This window comes from Mustela putorius, unplaced genomic scaffold (assembly GCF_011764305.1).
Source record: "Mustela putorius furo isolate JIRA1106 unplaced genomic scaffold, ASM1176430v1.1 tig00001059_pilon_pilon_pilon, whole genome shotgun sequence".
NCBI lineage: Eukaryota > Metazoa > Chordata > Mammalia > Carnivora > Mustelidae > Mustela > Mustela putorius.
The window spans coordinates 2524566-2550000 of NW_025421553.1; the positions used below are offsets into that span (position 1 = coordinate 2524566).

A 25435-nucleotide genomic window follows, 5' to 3' on the forward strand; every position below is an offset into this window, starting at 1 on the left:
CAACACCCAAGTCCCTTTCCCTGTGCTAATGGTGACCACAGTCTTAAGGAAAACACCAGCATGTACAGTTTTACTACAACAGAGTTTCATTTCATTTGGGTATTGGGTTCTAAAGTTACTACATAGGAGGAAAATCTTGTCTGAGTAAAATTATTCTGAAATTCTTTGTATAGCCTCTGATGTAGAGTATATATAATCTGGGCACAAACAAGATAACAACTGTAAAACACATATGGCAATGTTCAATAAGTAGGGTTTTTTTTTTTTTCCCTCTTTTAAAAGCATATACAGAATTCTTACAAGTTAAATGTGTGATCAGTGTGACTATACCTAGTGCCAAAGTAATTGTGGGAGGCACTGGACGCAGGGGAATTAAAACTGGCTTTGGCACTTATCTTGGGTCTCCACCACTTACCAGCTGTAGGATGCTGGGCAAGTTCTAGTCTCTGTCTCTTCATCTGTAAAATGGGATTAAGTCCTAACTTGTATGGTTGGCTGTGAACATTGAATGGACAAAGCACCTAGTCCAGTACCAGGCCCATAATATACTGCCTCAACATTGGATACTAATTAAGAATATGACAGGAGTGATGGGAAACACTTAAATTCAGGACCAGGCTTGAAAAATATAGAAAATACAATCACAGTATTTTATAAGAATGCAAACATCTTTCATGTGGAATGAATTTAAGGTGACTTAGACATCTTAATCTCCATCCTCTACCCCATAGTCATTCTTTAAGTTCCCCAAATATTCTCTATATTCTCCTACCCCTACCCCATGCCTTTGCTGAAGGGGATCCTCTGCTTCAAACTCCCTTCCTTCCCAACTTCACCAGTAAGTAGCTAGGCAGGGCTTAAACCCAACCCCATCAAAGCCTTCATAGAGAGTCCCTCTTGTAATTCCTCTCCCCTCCCCATATCTGCATAGCACGTTATGCCTTGCTTACAGAATCTGTGCCTTCTACTTCATTTCTTTACCTGCATTTCCTGTCCCTTCTATTACGTTGCGCTCCTAGAGGGCAAGTATCAGGTCTGATTCTTGTCTGGATCTCTCACTGTAGCACAGGGCCTGGGCTCAGCTAGGCAAATAATGGCTAAATCAGATTTGTTAAGTATCACTGTGGCAATATACCTTAGCAAGACACTGCTTGAAATTTTGTAATTTTTGCTTCTCAGAGAGAGAAAGGCCATCTTCCCATCCTGGACCTTCACCTGAATGGTTCCAATCTCAAGCATGGAAGAGTGGAAGATCACATTCCCTGGGGATTACAATGAGATGGCCTCATTCATGGAAATAATGTGGCTCTTCCTAGAGCCAAACTGGTCCACATAATAAATGAGGTTAGCCATCAATGGAAATAAATTTACAGGACAAGCTGTCTTTCCAGTTAAAGGAAAAAAACACCGGGCCTGGCAAGCTAATTAGGTCCTAACTGAAGCAGGGATGATACCACCTCACACTGCATAAGGTTGCCCAGAGAATTAAGTGACATTAGAGATGCAAAGGTTAGTCCAAGGATTCCATGCAACAGACACTCAATCTATTACCTTGGCCCTCTGGCCATTCTGTTCTTAATAAAAAGCTACAATGGAATCTAGTTACTCATGGTCCTGAGTTTGATAAACCTGAGTTTTTCCTTCTGGGCCAGGCAATTCTTGGGGCTACCCCCAAAGCTGTTTTAACCCTAAGCCTTAGTGCCTGCCCTCAAATACAATGCCTGGTGGATCCTGGGGACTTTTTTCTCTGAGATTTTCTTTTCTTCTGCCACAGAATGGTGAGAATCCTGAAACTGGAGATGTTATATGCAGCCCTACTACCAGTGTTTCTGCAAATTTTTCCTTTGGCAGAGAAAAGCTCTTGGTTCAGAATTCCCTTTGAATGCAATCTCCTGCCATTTTTCAAATTCCTGGCAATCATGATCTCTTATGCCTCAAAGTCAACTCAGACTTTCAACTAGCTGTTCTCAAGCTGCATTTTAACATCAGGCACAGTATTCCCACACAAGAACATGAATAATAAATATTTATCAAATGAATGAAACACCCAACCATTTTTCTTCATCACAAAGTCTAGGGAACTGATCCTTAAACCCAATAGCCCCGGGCAGCAATTATTCCTTCTCACTGCAGTTTAAATTTCAGAGCCTCTCCAGATAAATGTCTAGTTCTAGGTAAAAAATTTGGGGGGAGGGAGAGACAGCAAGGAAAGATTCTAGGGGTTTTCTAGATTTGGGATCTGCTCAAAAAATCTCCAACATTAAATTCGGCTTCACTCCAGGCAAAACCAGCATCTCTGAGAGTGTAGGGTTACTCATACAAGGGATCCATGTTTTAGCATGCACATCCCCAGGGCAGTCAACGAGCCAGGTGAACCCTAGACTGTGGCCACTCCCAGCCCAGGGGGGTGGTGTGTGCAGTCATTACAATCATTATCTCTGCTCCCTCTCTTGACCAGGCCCCAAACTTTTCTGTCTTGGCCTGAGAAACATTATGCTGTGATAATCTAGATTTTCCTGGAGAAGAATAGTTAAAATCAAAGGAAAAGGAAGCCTATTTTTCTCACGGAACATCATTTTTACTTGAAAGAATGACTGACAAGTGGGTTATTCAGACTTGGAAACTGCCAGTCATTTTCTCAAAAAATGAACAAAATGAGCCTGTCACTTCAAGGAAAACAAACTTCTTATTTGTGGCCAATGGCAAAATTCAAGCTTTCAGGCAAAAATCAGAATTCTGGAAATTTGGATATTAGAATTTTGTATCCATCATCATGAACTTAACAGCTTCCCAATACTTAAAGACTTTTCTGGTAAAAATGACAGTGATATTAACAGATATATTCTTTTGACACTGTAAAATGAAATGGAAAAACATTTGGAAGAGCCACATAACTCAGTGAGCCTATTTTCCAAATGAGCAAAGCATCATGTTTTAGAATCATGCACTGGTTAAAAAAATAAAAATAAAAAAAAATAAAATAAATCCCTTCAAGGTGCTAGATAAACCGACAAATTTCAATGTAAATGAGTATAAAGACTTCATTGATATGGTCTCAGATTCCATATTGCAAAGATCAGCAATCACCTGAAAAGACTATTAAAATACTCCTTCCATTTCCAACTACATTATCTATTTGGGGCTAGATTTTGAAAATATACTTCAAAACAATGTACTGCAACAGACGGGATACAGAAACATATATGAGCATCAGCTTCTTTTTATTAAGCCAGACAAGGAAATTTGAAAAAATGAAAATGAGACCATTCTTCTATTTTTTTTTGGAAAATGTATTTTTCATTAAAAAAATATTCATGTTAACATGATAGGCTTAATATTGTTATTCTTAAAAAAAATTAGTTAAAATATTTTTAAGCTTTCTCAGTTTTAATACTTAATTTGGTAAGTACCAATAGATAAAACCAACAAAAGAAAGTCCTTTTGGGTCCCCAGTAATTTTTAGGAGTGTAAAAGGGCCTCAGACCAAACACTTTGAGAACTGCTAATGTAAAGCCTCTAAAGGCTCCTGTCATCTGGCGGGTGCACATTGAGCAACAGTCACTATGAAGAATGATAGCGTTTCTGGCACATCTGGATAGCTCTTTGGAGGCATGAATAAATTTTCCATTTCACCTTTCTGTCCACAATTTGGGAATTGCTGGGGAATAATCCAGGTCACCAGAACAGGCAGCTATCAAGGTCTGCTCTGAAGGTGGATCTAATATCCAGCACTAAACCTGCTCTCATTCCTCTCATGGAGTCCTTTTAACCCCAAGAGTTTGTGTACATTTGCAGAGGATTCCCCCAAGACGTGTGCTGTATCTAACCAGTGGCCCTGCAATAGCTTCCAAGTTCTATTCTGAAATGATCCCATTAGAGCACTCTATTCTCAAGGCACCCAACTCCAAGAGCCTCCCTGTCACCAAGGCAGACAGAGGACAACAGAAGCAGCCAAAATTTCCTTCTAGAAGCAGAGAAAAATGACTAATCCCTAGCCTAGCAAAGCTCATCAGCCCAGTCATTGCCACTTACTTTTCCATTCACCCATTCCTTCCCTCATTCAATGAACATGCTCAGAGCCCATTCTCATTGTACTAGGTGCTGGGAAACATCAAATGATACAGAATCCCTGCCCAAGAACACATGCTTAAACCAGGCAGGTTCTTGCATGGGGTTGTCAATACTCCCAAACGCCCAGATGCTTCATTTTGGAGAATCAGGCAGGAACACAAATTACAATGACACCCAATTAAAACTAACATAACAAAGTAATACACAAATGAAAACAACCGTCCAACCAGGACACTAGGCTTCTCTAGTTTATGTAAGCTTATTATGTGCCTTCTCACATACTTATCCAGTTTGAGGAACTCCTTCCTTTAGCTCCTCTTTCCTACCCTGGTCTCTCTTTAATCTCCTGGCTCCTTTCTGGTTGCACTCACTACCATGACACCTTCTGGCCCCTGCGTTTCATTTCTTGGCCCCAGGTGACCTCTCTGTGTTTCACTTCCATGTGCAACACCCAACAATCTCAGGTTCCATTTATACAGCTCCTCCAACACACCTTGCCCTGAAAGCCTCAGTATCTCAGTTCTACTCCTAAGCAAATTTGTACTCATGCCCCTGAGATCTTGGTAAAAGGATAATGCAGTTTTTGCTGGACCAGGCTAAGGAGAAATAATTCTTTTACTATAGCACCTATTATACTGTGCCACAGACATATTCTGTCTGCCTCAAACCCCTGGAGGAATGAGAACTCTTTGGGGGCAGGGAGTACATCCTGGTCATTTAAGTGTGCCCAAGAACCTAGGCTTGGCGTGGACTGGACACATAGCAGACACTGACTGAATAAATGAACAAATGCTTAAAGCCCACCTGGCTCCACTTCAGTTGCTCTACACAAAGGACAGACTCTAAAGACAGTCCTTTCCTGGGTATGCTATGCTAACAGCATAGCTGTCACTCTGGGTCACTGATAAAAGGGTATCAGTGCTAAAGTTAATACTTAAGGAGGTCATATAACTGTACCACAATGCCCTGGAGCTTTCACCCAAACTCCCACTCAGGCTGTTGGCTCAGTGCCTTCCTGAAAGAACAGCTGCTTTATACTAGCTGGTTTGTGGAGAATACTCTCTGGTTGTACAAGCTCAGTCAAGGATAGGGCAGCGAGTCTCTCTGACCCCAGTGGCCTCCCCGCTGCCCCCCAGGCTGGCTCACCTGTTGAACCTGCTTCCTGGGTGCAATCAGCCACCAGAAGGTGTAAACTACTATTATCAACCTAGAATTTCAGGCAAACCGTTATTACCTACTCTGTCACCCCAGTACAGGTTTCTTATGGGTGGAAGAGTATGAACTTTGGAGACATACTGTTGCAAGTTCAAATCCGAGTTCTGCCATTTCAGTATGATCTTGAATTATTACTCAATTTCTTTGAGCCTCAATTTCCTCATTTATGAAATGAGAATAAAACCATACTTCACAAAGTTGTGAGGACAGAAGGAAATAAATTATGTAAAGTACCTGGCCTGGGCCTGGCACACAGTAGGTGCTCAATACCCGTTAGTTTCTTTCCTCTTCTGTCCTGGAAGAAATGACAGGGAAACTTACTAAGTGAGACTTGCCCAATCCAAAGTTATTACTTGAAGCACAGGACAGAGGACTAGACAGGTGACCTTCAAGGCCCCTTTGTACCCTCCCATCCACAATTTATGGCTACAACTTCCTAGTAAGATCCTTCAGTATTTTAGGGCCCTTCTTTTTGCCTCAGTTTCCCTTTATCACTTTCCAGAGTAGATGAAGAGGTCTATTCATTTCAGAATGGAGGGGGAACCACAAAGGGAGCTGGAGAGCTGAGAGCCTTGAGGAGGGTCTAAAGGGATATGGTCTAGGACTGTAGCATGTTCATCTACCTATAGGTTGAAGGATGGGGGGGAACCATGGGGACAGAACCAAAGGGTACAAACACAGGGCCTTTCCCGAGATGTAAGACCTCCTCTCCTCAGTCCTTTTCTGCTCTGCACATCCTGCCAGGAAGAATCATTAACCATTCCTTTCCCTAATATCTGTTTCTGTCCTCAAATACATAAAGCACTTATATCTTCACTCATGCTTTTCCCTCTGCCTCTTCCTTGCACAATTTGAGTGTTACCTCCTCCTAAGTCCATAGGCAGAATAAACTGTGCTTTGCTGTGGAATGTCCTAAAATTTCTTATGTACCTCTTGAATAGAGCTTATCATCTATGTATCTGTTTTTGAAATCTGTCTTCCCCAGAACACTAAGACACCGAAGGGCAGGACCTGTGCCTCATGATTTACTGCATCCCAACTGTTCAGCAGAGATGGTAGCACCAAATGGGCATAGGTAAGTGTTTGGACACACAAAGGAAGATTAGCAGTTGCAGAATAGCTTTATGGGGCAACAAATGGAAAACTGGGGAAAGTCTGTTTTGTTTTTAAAACTAAGGCTGTTTCTATTCCTGCTTATGGAAAAGCTCCCCTCTCTGGGAAGCCTCATTCTTTGAAAAACATCCTAGGCTTCCGCAAAGCTTCCCCATGCCGCCCTCAACTCAGCATTTCCCAGACCCAGCCACACAATAGAATCACTTTGGGAGGTTTAGCAACCACAGATTCCTGGGCTCCAGACCTAGAGACTCTGATTCTGTAGGTCTGGGACAGGGTCCAGCAAAGCACCGGGGATCTGATGATTAGTTAGGCTGGGGTGAGGGAGAGGTAGAATCAAGCAATCACAGCTGCTTCTTGCACTGAGATGGCTTCCTCTCATGCTCTCAACGAATTTACCCAAGAACATCATGTTCACTTTCTTATTTAGAAGCTTTCACTGATTCTTCACTGCCTGCAGGATAAAGCCCAAACTTCTTGGTGTGGTTTTGCAGAACCTTGATAACCTCTCCAGCCTGACCGCATGCTACTCTACCTGAGTTGGGCAGTTCTCGCCTCTGGGTCTTTTTTTGTTTAGATATTTTCTCCCACCATCCCTTCTAAAGGAACTGCTACTCAACCTTGAAACATTAGTTCTGATAAGCCTTCTCTGGACTATTATTTCTGTGCATCTCCCATACCAAGTATCTGTAATAATCATGACTGCCACTTGTGCTAAGTGCTTGACATACAGTACTTGCTGCCCTAAAGGGAACCTGGCACCACTGTCACACATAGGAGAAAACAAACTAAAAAGGCTAAAACTCTTCCAAAGGCCATGTACTAGGATCTAAGACTTGAACCTTCACTCGATTGTAGCCCAACTACAATTAATAAATACACGTGGGCAGGGACTGATTCACCTTTGCATCCCCAGCTAGCCCAGGGCCTGGCACAGATCAGGCATCCATTAGTGTTTGCAGAATAAATTAACACCAGGTCAGGTGAGAGGGAGACTGGGTGTGGTGTGTGTGTAATGGGCCTACATGAATGAATGATGGCCAGCCCTGCCCAGCAGTAGAGGCTGGGAAGAACAAAGTGGAAGAAACCTCACTTTTACTTCTTTTATTATACTTTGGTTTAACAGCCACTTATTGAGCACATAAGGACCATGTACAATGAATACCCCACAAATAAATTAAAACATAGCCCTTGCTCTCAAAACTTCTAGGTTCAGGATATAAAGGTGTCAGGATATTAATAGGCTATTTAATACCAGATATTAAGTTTATAGATCTGGGACATTTTAAGAAAATTAAAAATAAACTTTTTTAAAAAATAAAAACTTTTTAAGGAATTAAAAAATTAAGCAATCTTAGCAAGTAAGTCTTCATCTTCAAAGGCCTTTTAGCATTTCTACATAGAGAATCTCTACTAGCTTACAGAGAAGAACCAGAGGTGGCAGGGTTTCCCCACCCCCCACTGCCCATATCATTACTTGCAATGAAAGTGTCTAGACTGGGTTTGCAGTGATTTTGAGAGAGGTCTCTGGTTAGAGCAACTATCTTATTCATCTGTGTGCCCAAAATAAAGGTCATAATGCTTGCTGAGTGGATTAAACATAATGAGATGGTTTCAATAAAGATATTGACTGATCCTCTGCTCCAGTCTCTTGAGGGAGCAGGTTTAACTCTGAGCAGTGGGGAACCAGGTCTCTAGAGTCTCTTTAAACTGGGCTGGGCAGGTCTCAGCAGGTGCTGTAGAAAGATGAGAGATGGGAAGGACAAGATGAGCTCAACCAGCTCCAACTGCTGGTTTACAGTCTGGCAAGTCTCCTGAGGGTTTACTGAGTATGCACCTGGACTGCAGGCCGAGCGGTCCAAGAGAGGCCAAAAGACAGACAGCAGAACTGGCAGGTGAGAACACTCAGGCTTTGGATGGCCATCTGGCACAGTTCCAACTATCTCCGACTCCTGCTCTTGCCTCAGGAGCCTCGATGTACTTGGTGCTACGTGGGTTGCTCCACATTCTCTCATGACATTGCTGATGAGGCTCAGAAGAGGAAAAAACATGCCCAGAGTCACAAAGTTAGAGACTGAGCTTGGGAGTTCACCCCAAGTCTGGAATACTAAACACTATTTCTCACTACTGCCTTATTCAGCTGCTTTGTGAGTTGTTTTTCTTTTTTTTTTTTTCCTTTGTTAATAAGGTAGTAACTGTTTTAGTCTTATTTAGTAAATGAGGATTTGGGTTGTTTAAGTAAACAGATCAATGCAGTTTAGTGACCTCAAACAACTGGAAGGGCTTTTGGGATCCCAAATAGGCCAGCTTAAGGTTCTGCATTTAAATGTGAACAAATTATGCAAATGAGCAAAGGGGACAGGATGGAACCAGAGTGGCCTTCAAACCTGAACTCAGGAATCCTGGCTCTTCCAGCCTAACTCAATTACTGTATACGTGTTCTCTGGACCATGAGCCCTTTGTGGGCAGGGACCACATCTGATTCACTTCTGCATTCCCAGCTAACCCAGGGCCTGGCACAGATCAGGTGTCCTTCATATTAGGGGCAGACACTATTCAGAGACTGCAGATTACTGTCTTACAGAAATGTGGGCCCAGCAACACCAGATTTTTAGAGTTTTAAGAAATGGCACAAATCCAGTTTGTAGGAATCTTATGGTTTTTAAAAAATTGGCTTAAATTAAAATAAAAATAAAACAATGTGTGACGTGGGGCTTCAGAACGTGTCTGTGGACTACAAGTAGTCCTATTTGCTGTCTTTGGCTTTAGTTTGGCATGCAACACAGAGTTTCACCTTACGTGCCCACTCTGTGTACACAGAGAATTTTAAGTGGCAGTGGGAGACAGAGATCCTCATCAAAGGCTTGCTAGTGGGCAGAACAAGGACCCCAACCCTTTCAGCAGGTGCTTTTCACCAGGGCACAAAAGCCTGCTTCTGGATTAAGAAACCTCCTCCCCAGCAAAAAAGTGGGATACAATCAGAAGAGAGTTCGTCAGTTTGTTTCACCTCTTTGTGGCTATAGTATATTAAAAAAAAAAAAAAAAAAAAAAAAAAAAAAAAAAAAAAAAAGGCCTTGTTAAACCCCGCACAGTACAAAAAAGAGTATCCTTTTTTTGGAGGGCAGAAGGCACTGAGACCTATGGTGGAAGATATATGAGCAAATGTTTTCTTGCTCTGAGTTTCTGTTTCTTCATCTGAAAAATGGGGAAATAGTATTTATATCTTTCAGTTCATTCATTAAACATCTGTTAACCACAGACATAGGGGTACAAGAGTGACTGACGTGGTTCCTGCACTCTCAGAGTTTATGCAGCAAAAGCAGACCAATAATTAAACCAATAATTAACTCATCACAACTATATTAAATACTGAGGAAAGAACAGGGGTGGTGAAAAGATTCGAAGTATATATAAAGCATCTGGCACTAATAAATTAATGAACTGGCAGGTCAAGCAGTGGAGCAGATAATGAAGCTTATAGTTCTTAGGAAAGCTGTGTCCTAAATAAAAACTAAATACTTAAGCCATTATCCAAAATTCTGGCCATGAATACTATAACCTAGCTAAGTGGAAGGGGACCTTAAAGTGTTGCTGGTGAGTGAGAAGGAGAGAAGACAATAGCTCCCCTGGCTCTCCCTACCTTAATGCTCCCCTTTTGGATAATAGCATTCCCAGGGTGGCCCAGAGAAGAGAAAGAGGAAAGCTAGAAGGGGAAGCAGGTTCAGGGTCTAAAGTTAGACCAGGCAAGGGTGGGGTCCAAACAGGGGAGCTGATTCCCAGGGTAGGGGCTCAGGGTGAAGGTGGGCCTTCTGACACTCAATAAGTGGTGACATTTTCATTAATTAAAAATCTTATTGTGATCTGAAACACAAAGGATACCAGCATCAAAACTGGGTTACAATAAGCGCAGGTCCTCAACGGATTCATTCTCTCTCATTCACCTAGTTATTTCTACTCAGTGTCAGCAAGGCCCAGGGCTAGGCATGGAGGATAAGAGATAGATGACATAGTCCGTGCCCCTGTGGAGTTCACAGTGCAGTGCAGGGAACAGATACATCAACAGAATGTCTCCATGAAGAATGGGGAGTGCTACCAAAGGAGGCACAGGGGTCTATGGGCACAAAGGGGGCACCTGACGCAATTGGGAAGGCAGGGAAGGCTTTCTGGGAATGGTTCCCCAAATGGCATCCCCACTCACATGCACAATTCCAGAGATTCTACTAGAAGGCTGTCAAGAGCCATGCCTTCTGGCTGCACCAGCCTCCCAGAGTCCCCTGCTGCCCGATGCAGTGTCTGCAGAGCCAAACGCATCTTCCGCCACGCCTCATCCTCATCCGGCGCTGCATCCGACCCTCCAAGACTCCTGCAGGAGCCTGCCTTCCTTGGCAGGCTCAGCCAAAAGACCAACTCAAAACTCTTTCGTCAGAGCAAGCTTAGGGCGAGCCACCCAGCCCCAGGTGCCACAACCCTCCCAGAGCAGCTGTGGTTTGTGCCACCCCGGGCTCTCAGGAACACTGGTAGGGTACCTCCCATTATCTCCTTTGCTCAAAAGAAAGTGACCTTCTTCCAGGTGGCAAGCTGGAAGCTTTGCTGAGTCCTGCTACTGCTCACTCTTAGCAGGATTCACCAAAGCCGGGGGTCCGAGGGTTGGGGTAGGCCACCTTGTGGGGTCAGAGGTAGAGAGGGAAGAAAGGGCAGGCTTTGCTAGTTTATGCTTCAGCGCAGGAGCCCCACCAAATAGTCTTCTGGGCGGCCTGACTGGCTGCTCCAACTGCTCGGCTGGGCAGGGAGAAGCGGGAGGCCACTGGAGACGTGCTGGGGGCACACAGCTGCTCAGGGGGCAGTGGCTGCAGGCAGTAAGGGGAAAGGGTGGGGCCGCTCCCGGGGTGGGGAGAGGGAAGAGGCTGCAGCCTTCCAGGGCACAGCGCCCCAGCCTGTGGGTAGGTAGGGGAGCAGGTGGGCCCAGGGGGAGGTGAAGGGCAGAGAGCTGAGCTGTGGCCTCAGGAGCAGAGCCCAGTCCCAGTGTGGATATACGACCAGAAGGTTTAAGCCCTTGCTCCAGCCCGGAGGCGGCGGGAGAGGGCAGGCAGCCCTGGACACAGGACAGGACGGACCACGCTTCGGCTTGGAGAGAAGGGTCCAGCCTCCACTCCCGCCTCAGCCCCAGCCAGTGGAGGATGGTCCATCCCCAAGCTCACCCCGGCCCCGCTCCCGGGAGGTGAAAGTGCCAGAGCAGCCGGACTCCCCTAGCTCGCTCCTACCTGCGGTCCAGGCGCCAACTTGGGCTCGTCCTCCTCCCTGGGGCCGTCGCGGTCCGGTTCCACGGGAGCCTCCGAGGGCCCTGCACCCGCTCCCGCTTCCAGGCTCGGCGGCGGCGGGGGCTCGGGAGCCTGGGGCTTCTGCTGCCCCGCGGCCCGCATCCGCTCGCGCCGGCCCGCGCCGCCGCTCGGCCTGCTCCGCCTCCGAGTCATGCTGCTGCTCGCGCCGCTCCCTCGCTCCACTCGCGCCGCCGCCGCTGCCGCCGCCGCCGCCGCCGCCGCCGCCGCCGCCGCCGCCGCCGCCGCCGCTCCCCTCGCAGGACAACAGCCAATATGGCGGCGCCCGGCTCCCCCCTCTGCTGCTGCCAGCAGGTCATAGGGCGCGGCGTCCGCGCCGCCGCACTAGCCCCCGAGGAGGCTGCCTGCGCCATTTTGAATAAGGTCACCTGAGTTCTCCGAGTGTGAGAACGCGGTGCGACCTGCGCCCGGCAAGGGTGGTCGCTGTGGGAACCGTGCTGCCCGGCCCTGGGCGCTTAGTAATTGTTAAGTGGATGAATGAATGAATGAATTTCTAGAGTACTTTCACACCCACCCTCCGACTCCTCGCACTCACCCGGCGAGGCAGGTACGGTCATTCCCATTTTGCAGGGGAGAAAATCAAGGCTTGCAGAAGGCGAAGCGGGAACTCAGCATCAGCCAGCCAGAACTCAAGGTCTCGTGGACCGCCGGAGGGGAAAGAGATGAAGTAATGGTCTAGGTCTTTATTTGCAACGTATGGTCGACTGGGGAGTCTAGCGTTCTGTGCTTGGGACAGCAGAGCTCAGACTCCGCTCCTGCCCCACAAGTCTGGTGGAGAAAGTGGACCGTTAAATACACGGTTACAACTAGGGTGATGAAGAGGAGATGACTGGGGCAAATACTAGGTCAGTATTTCCGCAAAAGTTGTATGTACAGGAAAGGATTTTGAGTGATACGCAAAGGAACATTTTAAAAATGTGATAATTACGTATTTAATTGTTAAAATGAGTATCCCCCTCTCTTTTTTTGAACATAGGAGACACGCACATGGTACAAATTTTAGAAAAAGTTTTGAGCCCAATCTCTCATGCCAGGACCATTGGTACCCTGAAACTATATGGCTGTTATATGTACAGTTGCTATTGATAATCATCAGCAGAGCAGAATTATGACATTAGCCTAATTAATGGGAACAAGGGCTATTTTGAGAAGAAGGGCTACATGGCCCTGGAGCTTTCCTTAACTAGCAAGAACGTAAATGAAAAATACTTCATCTCTTTCTAGGGATTAGTGCCATCATCAAAGATTTAAAGAATTCAGAGTGATTCCCACTACATGAACATTACTTCTTAGTTTGGCCGGGATAGAAGATAGATAGTATTTTTTTCCCATTTATTTTTATCGTGTTAAAATGTGCCTAACATAAAACTTAAAGATCTAACCATTTTTAAGCATATAGTTCAGTGGTATTAAGTACATTCTCGTTGGGTACAACTATTACTGCCATCCCTCTCCAGAGCTCTTTTCATCTCGCAAAACTGAAACTCCGTACTCATTAAATAACTCCTCGTTCTCCTTTCCCACAGCCACTGGCAACCACCATTCTACTTTAAAAAACAAAAACAACAACAAAAACCAAAAAATGAAACAACCCAAACAAAACCCAACCTCTTTTTCTTCAGACCCAGCTTCTGGTAACCACTATTCTTTCTGTTACTATGAGTTCAGCTTTTTTTTTTTTTTTTTTTTTTTTTTTTTTAACATATTCCACGTATAAGTGAGATCATGCAATATTTGTCTTTTTGTGACGGGCTTATTTCACTTTGCAGAGTGTCCTCTAGAGCCATCCATGTTGTTGGAAATGACAGGATTTTCTTCTTTTTTAAGGATGAATATATTCATATATTCCTTTATATATATTGTACACATACACTACGTATGTAATATATGTTCTTATACAGACATATTTTATATATATTTCTTTCACATATATATGTATACGTGTGTGTGTGTGGGTGTGTGTGTGTGTGTGTGTATGCCACATTCTCTTTTATTGATGGAGAAGATAGATGGTCCTGAAGAATGACAGAGCATTCTGGCAAACTTATTCTGGTAAGGACCCCAGGTGTGGGCACTTTTTCAGAGTGATCATTCTTGGAACATATGGGTACAGTTGTTGGCCTCTAATTGACAACTATGGGTCTAGTAAATGCTTTTCCTTCTATACCAAATTTTAGAAATAGTCTGTGTTCCTCATAGTAAACCTTTACTGCCTTGCTTCAGGGGTATCTCACTCTCTGAACACACACTTACTTTATGGGAAGTTTTGACCAAATCGCCATTCCTTGGGCTACCAGGCTAAACTACTGTGACACTGATGACATCATTCTGATGGACCTTGAGAACAGGAAGTAGGAGAGGCCCCAGATGACTTGGTAAGCATGATGTGTGTGCTGGAAGGCAGATAATAAATCTCACAAACAGTGGTCTGTCTGCAGGGGTGTCTAGGGGGCATAGTCAGTTAAGTGTTTCAACTCTTGGTTTCAACTCAGGTTGTGATCTCAGGATCCTGAGATCAAGCCCTGCATTGGGCTCTGTGCTCAGTGTGGATTCCACTTGGGATGCTCTCTCCCTCCCTTTGCCCCTCCCCGCTCATGTTCACTCTCTCTCTTTCAAATAAATAAATTTAAAAAACAAATATGCAGCGGTCTCTCCACTATCTACACTATCCAGGGGTCTCTCCACTATCTACACTTATCCAGGGGTCTGTCCTAAAATGAAGGACAGGTTGCCGTACATCATACTCCCTATCACTAATAAGCAGGTACCACACTTGGTGGGCTTCTTTAGACTTGAATGGTAAAATACGCTGTATTTAATTATTTTTACCTATTACTGCATCACTTGAAAGCTGTCAGCTTTATGGGGGACCATATGAGGAGGGGAGGTTTTCTTATTGGATCAGCTTGCAGAGTAAGTAGTTCTACCTTTGGTCCTTATACTAGGCATCGGATTTTGGAACAAAGTTATACCCTCCTTTGGCAAATAGTTATTCTCCTTTTGAGATGCTCCTGGCTTGCTCCAGGGGTCTGGTGAAATTGGTTGCCTGACCATGGCATACCAGGTTATCATGTGACCCGAGCTACCATGTTATCCCATCTATGCAGCCATAAATTCAGGGGCGGTCAGCAGCACTCCATTGTTAAGAGGAGTGACGTATGTGGCTTGGGTCTGAGCAAGCCCTGAAGACAGAAGTACAGTAGGCTGCCTGAGCAAGTTGTTTACATTCCTCTCCTGCTTCTGGTATTCATGGTCTCATGGAGAATCATTTACAATGGTTTGATGATGAGTTGCCTGAGGAAAAAAAGTTTAAAGCCCAATTTATAGATGGCTCTGCACAGTATGTGACTTCAGCCAGAAGTGGCTTCTCTGGGGTTCCCGCCTGCCTTCAAGAGGGCCTAAGGGACCTAGAAAAGGGAAGTGTGCCCAGAAGGCCTGAAGTACAGACACACTGATTCCTGGGCTTTGGATAATGGTTTAGACTATTGGGCAGAGATTTGGAAGGAAACAGACTGAAGGTTAGTGACAGGAAGCTTTGAGGATGATAAATGTGCATAAAGTGCCCAGAATGGCTTCAGAGCATAAAGTGATTTGTGTCTCAGATGGACATTCACCAAAAGGCTCTCACTGTGGGAGAACCTCTTCTACATGGTGGCAGTATGACACCTGTGACTGTCAGGCAGTCCCCTTCTGCAGCCACTCTGGGACTTTCTCAGCAGCTTTATGACAAAACTGGCCGGGCAACACCAACTCCTTCCTCCCGCAGATGGCCTCACCGCTCTCACTGCTGAGTCCAGTCTGTCAACCTCAGGAAACCAGTCTAAGGCCCCAGGGTGGAACCTTAACTTTGCCAAGACTGGCCAGCTAGCTTTTGGCAGAGATGACACTGGACTATGTATTCGTTAGGGTGGGCCAACAGCTGTAACAAACAATCCCAACCTGTTAGGGGTCTAATACCATAGTAGTATAGTTCTTCTTTCATGTCACGTCCCATGCTAGTCCAAGGGGATTTGTTTCATGCAGTCATTCAGGAATCCGGTCCCCTTCTCTCTTAGGACATGTCCTTTCATCTGTGTTCTCTCCAGTCATCTAGAAGATGGGGAAAAAGACAGAGTGAGGGCTGCATGGTATGTTTTTATGAGCAATACCCAGAAATGACTATCCATCATTTCCACTCACGTACTGTGGGTGAGATGTTAGCCACATGGCTCCACCCGACTGTAATCCATCCCTCCACTCCATCCCCTCTCCCCAGGCAACCACTGATCTGCTTTCTGTCTCTATGAATATTTTGCATTTCATGTAGTATGAACTGCCTTGCCTGAGTTCTTTCCCCCTCAGCATAATTATTTTGTGATTCACGCATGTTGTACTGTGGACCCATATGCATTCTTTCTTACTGCTGGGTAGTAGTCCGTGGTGTGGAAGTACCATAGTTTGACTATCCATTCAACTTTGATGAGCCAACATGACAAACGTTTCTCATACATTAAATAAGCTTGTTATGCTGCTCTAAGAACTGGAAGAAAATTTTTTAAAAGTTTTCTTTTTTAATTTATTTGACAGAGATCACAAGTAGGTAGAGAGGCAGGCAGAGAGAAAGAGGGGGGGAAGCAGGCTCCCTGCTGAGCAGAGAGCCTGATGCAAGGGCTCGATCCCAGGACCCTGAGATCATGACCTGAGCCGAAGGCAGAGGCTTTAACCCACTGAGCAACCCAAGCAACCAGAAAATATTTTTAAATCAAGTATACAATATACTGAAATTATATCTTTTGCAACTTTATTTATATATATGTTTTTTATGTGCTAATTTAAAAATGTATGAAGGCAGGGCCAGCTTCATGGACACCCGGCTTGGGCAGTCACTCAGGGCACCACATTCAGAAGGGCTCTGAGCCTCAAATGCCCTGCCTTTGTCTTCTGGAAATTCTTTCTTTAAGTTTTATTAAGATTTTTATTTTTGTTCCAGTGTAGGTAACATAGCAGCATTATATTAGTTTTGGTGTACAATACAGTGATTCAAGAGTTCTGTCTGTTACTCAGTGCTCATCATGATAAGTTGAACTTTTTAATCCCCTTGACATTCTTCGTAAGGTTTGAGCAAGAGGCCTACATTTTCATTTTGGACTGGGTGCTACAATTTATTTAGCTGGTCTTGTGCACAAGAGTGTATACTTTTCCAAACTACTTTTATGGGGGCCTACAGTCAAAAGTGTTAAGGGCTTGGGTGTGGAACACAAAATCTGGGGTGGTTTGTCAGTTCTACCCTGTGACCTAGTTGTCCTTCCACCCAATGTGGTGGGTGCAGAACTAACTAGTTGCTTAAGTGTAGAGAAGGGCAGGAGAAATTCTAAGGGCGGTGCAAACTAGTTTACGATCTTGGCATTGTTTCCCGTCTGCATGGGTGATGTTGGCCCAACTCACCACTGTCATCCTGGTCGACTTCCGGGAAGAAGTGCTTCCACCAGAGGAAAGATGATTAGGGCCCCTTCCTCCCCTTGAGTCTTGGAGTTGGACCTCAGCCTGATTAAGGACTTTCTTTAAAAATATTTTTAAATTTTATTTTAAAGATTATTTATTTATTTACTTGAGAGAGGGAGAGAGCAAGCACAGTCCAGGGGAGGGGGAGAGGCAGAAGGAGAGGAAGAAGCAGACTCCCTGCTAAGCAGGGAGTCTGACTCGGGGCTCCATGCCAGGACCTTGGGATCATGATCTGAGCTGAAGGCAGATGCTTAACTGACTGAGCCACCCAGGCGCCCCCTAACTAAGGACTTTCTTTGCACTTTTTGAGGGAGGGTCTCCTTCCCTCTCCCTCAGCCCTCCTCCTTCTAACCTTGAGAATGGGTTTGCCCCTTTGGACAGGAAGATCTGGGGCTAAGTCTGTCTGCTTCCTCCGAGAGGGAGAGGGGGCTTAGAGGAGAAGGAATAAAGTTGGAGAGGATGAGGGATCGGGTCCAGTGTGAAAGGTCTTGAATCCCAGGTTGAGATTTGGACCGTCTGCGAGGGTGGTGGAGTCTTGGCCCAGGGAAAGCAATGAAATAAGGAAGTCCAGATGAGGTGTTCTGGTGGGGGGCAGGAAGTGCGTTGCTGTGGCCTTTTCCAGGCCTTACAGCCCTCACCGTTAGAGTGACTAGAGTCACTGTTAGAGTATAGTAGAGTGTGCATGGTGCAGTTCTAACAGATACTTTTTCTAGGTAGTAAATAGGAAATGGGTAGTTAAGTACATGGCTTTATTAGAGCATTTGGTTATTGATTAATCATTAATTGAGTAGGCAAGAATGATTGAACCTATGTTACAGGGCCCTGAGAGAAGACCATCAGGGGAAGGCGGGAAAACTTTGCAGACAGTATTAAAGAACCTGAATTAGCCCGGGGTGTTTGGGAAACAAATCTCTCAAGGGGAGGAGAGACTTCTTTCTCCTCACCACCCTATCATCCATCTGACCTCCAAGTCTTGTTGATTCTGCTTCCAAAATGTCTATTTTGCAAGGAGCAAGGAGGAATCTCTGTTCATGAATTCACCTATGCAAGAAATGTAATTAAAGTTTTTTAATAACTCAACTTAATTTCTATTTTGAACTCCCATTCTGCTGGAGTGGCAGAAACTTCATCTCAGCTAATTGAGGGTTTTATTCCTTCTGTGGGGCTTGTGTTTAAGGCTCTGGAGCCTCATCTAGTACTTGGGTGTGAGTGTGTACATGACCGTGTGTGTGTGTGTGTGTGTGTGTGTGTGTGTTGGGGGATCTAGTTCTCAGTGTCATTTGTCTACGTAGATACTGATGGAGATGTCATTGGTCCCACTGGTGACTGCTGAGACCTGGCTGTTCTCATTCGCACTTCTGCTGGAGACCCCAGCTCTCCTCTGGGTGTGTGCCACTCTTGCCTGGGAGGATCTTGCTGAGCTTAGCTAAGGTCCTTTTTTTGGCTGGATGTGCCTCAGAGACCTCTCCATGATGGGTGTTGCTGCTTCCCAGAGCAAGGCTGCTCTCTGCTCCTGGGTTTTCTGCCCTGTACTCCAGCCTCTGTGAACTCTCATCACTCCCCTCCGTCTTCCTCTTCTCCACTACCTTTCGTCCAGACCTTGGAAGCCCTCATTTTGGGGTCTCCGGAGGACCCCCCAGTAGTTGGCACTGTCTTACTGACAAGGGTTCTAAACGTCGTGGAGAATGAAGCAAAGGAGAGGCAGGTGAAGGCCAGGACATTGCCTAATTGCTGACAAACATCAGGGTGGAGCATTCACCCAGTGTGGGCAGCTGAACCCTAAGCTCGATAGACACCCCCCTGTTTCCAGTCATGGAAGTGCTCAACTGGATGGCCCTCCCTCTGGAGGCCCTGTTGGGGCTGTGAATGTGGCAGACCCGAAGAGGAAGAAGAGCAGAACTGAGCAGATGATGAGAGGATGCACTGTATTCTTCCCAGGTACACAACTCAGATGAGTATTTCTTTCTTTCTTTCTTTTTTTTTTTTTTAAGATTTTTATTTATTTATTTGACAGAAATCACAAGTAGATGGAGAGGCAGGCAGAGAGAGAGAGAGAGGGAAGCAGGCTCCCCGCTGAGCAGAGAGCCCGATGCGGGACTCGATCTCAGGACCCCGAGATCATGACCTGAGCCGAAGGCAGCGGCTTAACCCACTGAGCCACCCAGGCGCCCCGATGAGTATTTCTTTCTCTGAGGTACAGAAGTATCCCGCTGGTAGAGCCTCCTTACCTCCGTTAGCTCATGAAGATTCTCAAAACTTTTCAGCTCTGTCTGAGATGTCCCTCCTTGTCCCTAAGTCCTTTATGAAACCAAATCTAGCAATACTTAAAAATTTTCAAATAAAACTTAAAAAAACAAATGTAAACAGAATTCTATAACAAATCCCTTGCAGCCATCATCCAGCTTCCACAGTTATCAGCTCCTGGCCAGTTATGATTCATCTATAACTTCCTCCCACCCCCCAACTCCTGTATTAATTGAAACAAGCCCCATACACCATACCAGAAAGACTTGTTTTCTGTCCTGTCACATCCCACTCCCTAGGGGCAATGAGCACATAATGGGCTAGCTATTTGGAAGGGGCTGGGGGATGGATTACCAGAAAAAGGAAAAACAAAGGGTAACATTATAAAAACATTATCCTGCTAGAGCAGTGAGGCTGTTTCCATTTTCCTTACCACTGTTGGGAGTTCAGGACTCATCATTTATCTCAGGTGACAACCTCATAATTAGTCTCCTTGCTGCTTCTCTCCCTCTGGATTACTGTACTGGTGTTTCTTCAGTGATGACTCATCTCGGAATCCCATGGAAAATGTTAAAATGCAGATCCCTGGGTCTCTCTCCAGCCTGGCTGAATCACACACTTTGAGTGTGGGTTCCAGGTGTGTTTTATGAGCAGGCTCGATGATTCTGATCCACACCCATGCTGGGAACTGCTGTTCCAATTCAGCCTCCATGCTGTCCCCAGGTTTCCAACACTGACTCTGACTGTATCTCCCCAGCTGAGAGCAACCCAGGTAAGTTCCAAGACCCCAGACCTGGTATTTAGGGCCCTTTGTGAGCTGGCCTTTGCCTACAGCAGCCTCTTCCCTCACCCCTGTTTCCCTGGAAGCTTGGGTTTCAACCCCATTTTACAAACTTGAGGTGCTCAGCACTGTATTCTCTCCTTTACTTCTCCTGGATCTGATAAACTTATACTGATCATTGCAAGGCCAGTCCAAGGGTCTCTTCTTTGAATTCACCCAACTCACTCCTGTGCACATTGTAGCAGAAAGTCGTGGGACTCAGACAGACTTAGATTTTGCCATTTACTGGCTATGTGACCTCAGGAAAGCCCTGAGTGTCTTGGGTCTCAGTTTTATTATGTACAGAATGGGGATAAAGGCAGTGTCCCATGGGATTGTGACCTACAAACAGAGACCACAGCACTGTAGGGAGGCAAAACTTCACCTCCATCCTCTTAAGGTCTCCGGGCCAGAGAACTAAATTGACATAGGACAGATTAATAGGAGAAAAGCATGGAGATTTTTGTTTGTGCACGGGAGCCCCCACAGGAAAATGGAGACCCAGAGAATTGGCCAGGCCTAAGTGTTTATATAGTAGGTTGAACAAAGAGAGTCAATTGTGGAAAAATAAATATATGGGGAGACTAGAGATAAGAATTATTTTTTAAAATTTTTAAGAGTTTATTTGACAGAAATCACAAGTAGACAGAGAGGCAGGCAGAGAGAGAGAGAGGGAAGCAGGCTCCCCGCTGAGCAGAGAGCTAATGAGGAGCTCGAACCCAGGACCCTGAGATCATGACCTGAACCAAAGGCAGAGGCTTAACCCACTGAGCCACTCAGGTGCCCCAAGATAAGAATTATTTTAACACAATCTATTTGTACAGATTTCTCTTGGCCTCCACTCTGTGTTTCTAGTGATTATAACATTTCTCTCCTCCTGGGATAAAGAGACCATCTTTCACATGGGATTTTTATCTCCTGATTTCAGGAAGTAAAGGAAAGTCAAAGTTCCTTTCTTGTACCTGCTATTTTTCAAGTGGCTTTAGCTCAATAATCCTTATGTCATAGATCCAAATTTGGGGGGGAGCATATTCTGCTGCCCTTCAGCACAGAGCCTGGCACATACCATAGGGTGTTTGTAAACAAAGGGGTCCTAACAAGGCCTTGGCCAAGAGAGAGTTAAAGGCCAGGGCATCTTGAAATGCTGTGATAACTAATACAGCCTGCCCTGTCAGGAGTCAGCTAATACGGTGATTTATTATGGAAGCAACAATGAGGTCATCACACCAATGAGGTCATCACCATTCTGTTGGCCAATAATATCTCCACTGCAACGCCCTATGACTCTGAGTTTGCCCCTCCAGCCCCCTGCCATACACTGCCCTATAATTTTTAATAGGTATATTAGTGTTGGAATTCTATACATAGGGTTTTATTTATTTTTAAAGAGATTTTATATCTTTTCTATACATAGGGTTTTATTTTATTTTAAAAAGATTTTATATATATTTGACAGAGAGAGCACAAGTAAGCAGAGATGCAGGCAGAGGGAGAGGGGGAAGCAGGCTCCCTGCTGAACAGAGAGCCCAATGTGGGGCTCGATCCCAGGACTCCAGGACCATGACATGAGCCAAAGGTAGACAACTGACTGAGCCACCCAAGCATTCCATAATGCAGGGTTTTAGTAATTTCCTTTTTCCAAAGTGGCATCACACGTTTGTGTGCTTGACTAAGGCTCTTGCTGGTTTCCTATTGAAATAGTCAAACTGAAGTCATAGGAAGAATTCTCCATCAACTGGACATGAGAAAGGGTCTCATGCACATTCTTGAGAATATGTGGTAATGGTAGGGACTCATTCAGATTAGGGCAGAGTGTGGATCGGCAGGCTTCAGGTGGCAGCCCACTTTCACACTCCCTAGTCCCACTGTTTTTCTTGGCTTAAAGTGGAGCCAGCAGATGAGAGAACTAGTAGTCTTCAAGGGATGTGAACTCCAGTGGGCTTGAAGCCCACACCCAGGGACCCAAGTCTGTGGTGAGTGGGGATGCTATATTGCTCACATCCACAATGCCCTTGACGTTGGCTTCTTGAAGAGGAGTTAATGCAGGGCGGCTTCCATGTAGCCACACAGTGGGTATGTGATGGAAGTTTCTTCCCAGGATGGAGGCAATAAGGGGTGTGTCTGCAGAGAATTTTTAAAAACAACAACAGTTAAGTTAGTCTGTAAAAAGTGGCTTCTCCAGAGTAGTTAGTCTGTTTTAGTAAGAAATTACACTAAAGCTTCATGGCTTAAAATAAAAGGCATTATCTCTCATCATTTCTCTGTGGGTCAGGAATTTGGAGCAGCTCAGCTGGGTGTTCTGGCCCAGGATCTAGCATGAGGTGCAGTCACAGTGTCACTCAGGGCCACATCATCTGAAGGCTCTGATGGGGCTGGAGGATCTCTCAAGGTGGCTCACTCATCTGGCTCTTGGCAGTGGGCAGTTCCTCACCATATGGGGCTCTCCACAGGGCTGCTGGAGTGTCCTCCTGACTTGGTAGCTGACTTCCCTCAAGTAAGTGTTCCAAGACAGAGTAAGGCAGAAGTGTAATGCCGTTATGATACAGCCCTGGAAATCACATGTTCTCATTTCTACAGGATCCTGTTGGTTACACAGGTCATTGCTGTTCAGTGTGACAAGGGACTATGCAGGGCCATGAACACCAGTAAGGAAGAATCATTCAGAGTCATCTTGGAGGCTGGCCACTATAAGGCTGCTGTCTCATGTATCCTTGGATTACCAAGATGGAGAAGAGAAGAGGTCCCCCACTCCAAACACAAAGTATTAAAGCTGAACTGTTCAGCTTGAGAGGAAGGAAGGGCCAGGAGAAGGAAGCACATCATTGTAGCAAGTAAGCCTTGAAACGCTGTGAGCAACAATGAATGAATGAACTTTAGGGTAGAGTTCACACCTGACCTCATGCTGTCATAGGATATATCCGGTTTCTGGGCAACAACTTAGTGCATGGCGACCTTGATCTATAGGGCATTATGCTAATTTACTAAGTGGATGACGTCACGCTGACAGGAGCAGCTTAGGTTCCTCCCCATAAAAACGAAGTTTCATGTCTTTTAATGTTGCTATTAATTGGCTTGTGGTCCGAGTCACAATCCCAAGAATGTCCTTCTTCCCATTGTAGGTCCACAACTCAAGTTGCCCTGGGTGCAGATATTTACACGATAGGATCCTGGAAAACTTGAGGAATCTTCAGAAGCACCCTGATTTCTCTGGCTGCTGTTGCTGCCTGAGCCCCACTGTGTGTCCAGAATCCACCAGGGGTGAGGAAGTCTGTTGTGGTGTGATTGGAGTGTCCTCAGGAAGCTGGGGCTCTGCCACCATCACTCAGACCATTTCCACTTTTATACCATCAGTGGCCATGGGAGGGAGAAAGCTGTGGGAAGTTGCAGGATCTGGCTCATCCTTGTCATCTCCTCGAGGAGAAAAGCATTCTACTCAATTAGAGCCTCCAGAGACTCTGATGTTGGACTGGACCACACTGGTGGCCTTGAATTTGGTGCATTTGTTTTTCTCCATTGCAAAGCCCACCTTCATTTTCTAGCCCAGAGGTGGGACATCCCTTGGGGAGATGAGAGGAAACAAAGCTGGCTACATTCTTTTCTGTAGATAAGTCTTTGCAGATAGTTACAAGGGTGACAACCTCCCTTCAGAAATCTTTTCTTGGAGAGCATCTGGGGTAGAAATGCCCTATGCTTTAGCTTTGTCCTCCGAGGCTGAGGATTTCTGCATCCAAGATGGCTTTCCACAGAGCCTGGGTTGTGGAGAAAGCATGTTCTCATTGCCTCATCTGGCAACTACTGCCTATTTTCTGGGCCTCCCTTATATGGGTGATACCCTTATCTCCCATGGGTGAGTCCTCTGGTTCACCCAGCTTCTCAGATACACCCAGGACATGTCAGTGCTCAGCTAGACCTCTGCACATCACCCAGAGTGAAAACTGAAATCCTCAGTGTGGTCTTAAGAGGCTTTACCTCATCCTCTTCGACTTCTGAGCCCCTCCTCTCCCCCTTGCTGGCATTGTCCCAGCCACTTGGCCCCTTGCTCTCTGTGCTACCACCCCAGGGCCTTTGCACGTGCTGTTCCTTCTGTAAGGAATGTGGTGGCTGACCAAAGATGGGTAATGGAAGCTTCCACCCAGAATGTAGGCAATGAAGGATGTGTCTGCAGATAATTTAAAAATAAAACATCAGTTATAAGTCGGTCTGCCTTTTATCATTGCTATGCTGGCAACTCTAAATTATGTCACATAATACACCCCCCTAAAAATAACTTTAAATAATCTAAATTTTAAACAATTGCTGTGGTTATTGATGAGTTTTAATGATACACATATGTGTTTCAAATCAGTATGTTTGTGTTACTTATATTCTTTTTTTAAAAGATTTTATTTATTTATTGACAGAGAGAGAGAGAGAGAGAGAGAGAGAGATCAGGCAGAGAGATAGGGGGAAGAAGGCTGCCTGCTGAGCAGAGAGCCTGATTCAGGGCTCCATCCCAGGACCCTGAGATCGTGACCTGAGCTGAAGGCAGAGGCTTAACCCGCTGAGCCACTCAGGTGCCGCAGTATTACTTATCTTCTAATAAATATAAACACTGTGTTCTACATGGAAGTTAATTGAGAGAACTCCCAGTTATACAGTCATAATCACAGCTATCCTTCCCACCTGTCCCCCTCCAAGCACAAGCCCACCAGCCTTCTTTGCAAGAGAAATACTGTAATATTTTGGAATTGTTGGAGCTACCAAGAATGGTCTGTGTTTTCAGTCCCTGTGGTAGCATATATTCTTGGTTTTTGATTTTAATTTTTTTATTTTTTATTTTTAAACGATTTTATTTATTTATTTGACAGAGAGATATACAGCGAGAGAGGGAACAGAAGCAGGAGGCATGGGAGAGGGAGAAGCAGGCTTCCTGCCGAGTAGGGAGCCCGATGCGGGGCTTGACCCCAGAACCCTGGGATCAGGACCTGAGCGTAAGACGGATGATTAATGACTGAGCCACCCAGGCGCCCCTACAGAACATTCCAAAGTAACAATGATAGCCTAATGATTTTTAAAGCCCAACTGAATGAGAGTTATTTCATTTCTGTCATTCTATATGTGATCACATTTATTTCTGTTTATTATTTTTAAATTTTTTATTTAAATTCAATTAAGT

General features: G+C 45.2%; 1 protein-coding gene across 16 annotated transcripts in view; it reads right to left on the reverse strand.

Moving 5' to 3' along the window:
- The window catches only part of FAM193B (family with sequence similarity 193 member B), a 32366-nt gene extending 20437 nt beyond the window's left edge, over nt 1–11929 (reverse strand). For 7 of the 16 annotated variants that reach the window (XR_006608683.1, XR_006608684.1, XR_006608685.1 and 4 more), the window contains exon 1: nt 11661–11929. Coding sequence is in view for 7 of the 16 variants with exons in the window: in XM_045087117.1 (XP_044943052.1) it covers nt 11661–11870 (210 nt within the window). In the remaining 9 variants the exon portion in view is untranslated. Of the gene's footprint in view, nt 1–5520; nt 5582–8236; nt 8422–10597 lie in introns of those variants that run through there. The other 9 variants (XM_045087118.1, XM_045087122.1, XM_045087120.1 and 6 more) reach the window with 5 other exon arrangements.
- Nucleotides 11930–25435: the final 13506 nt, after the last annotated feature.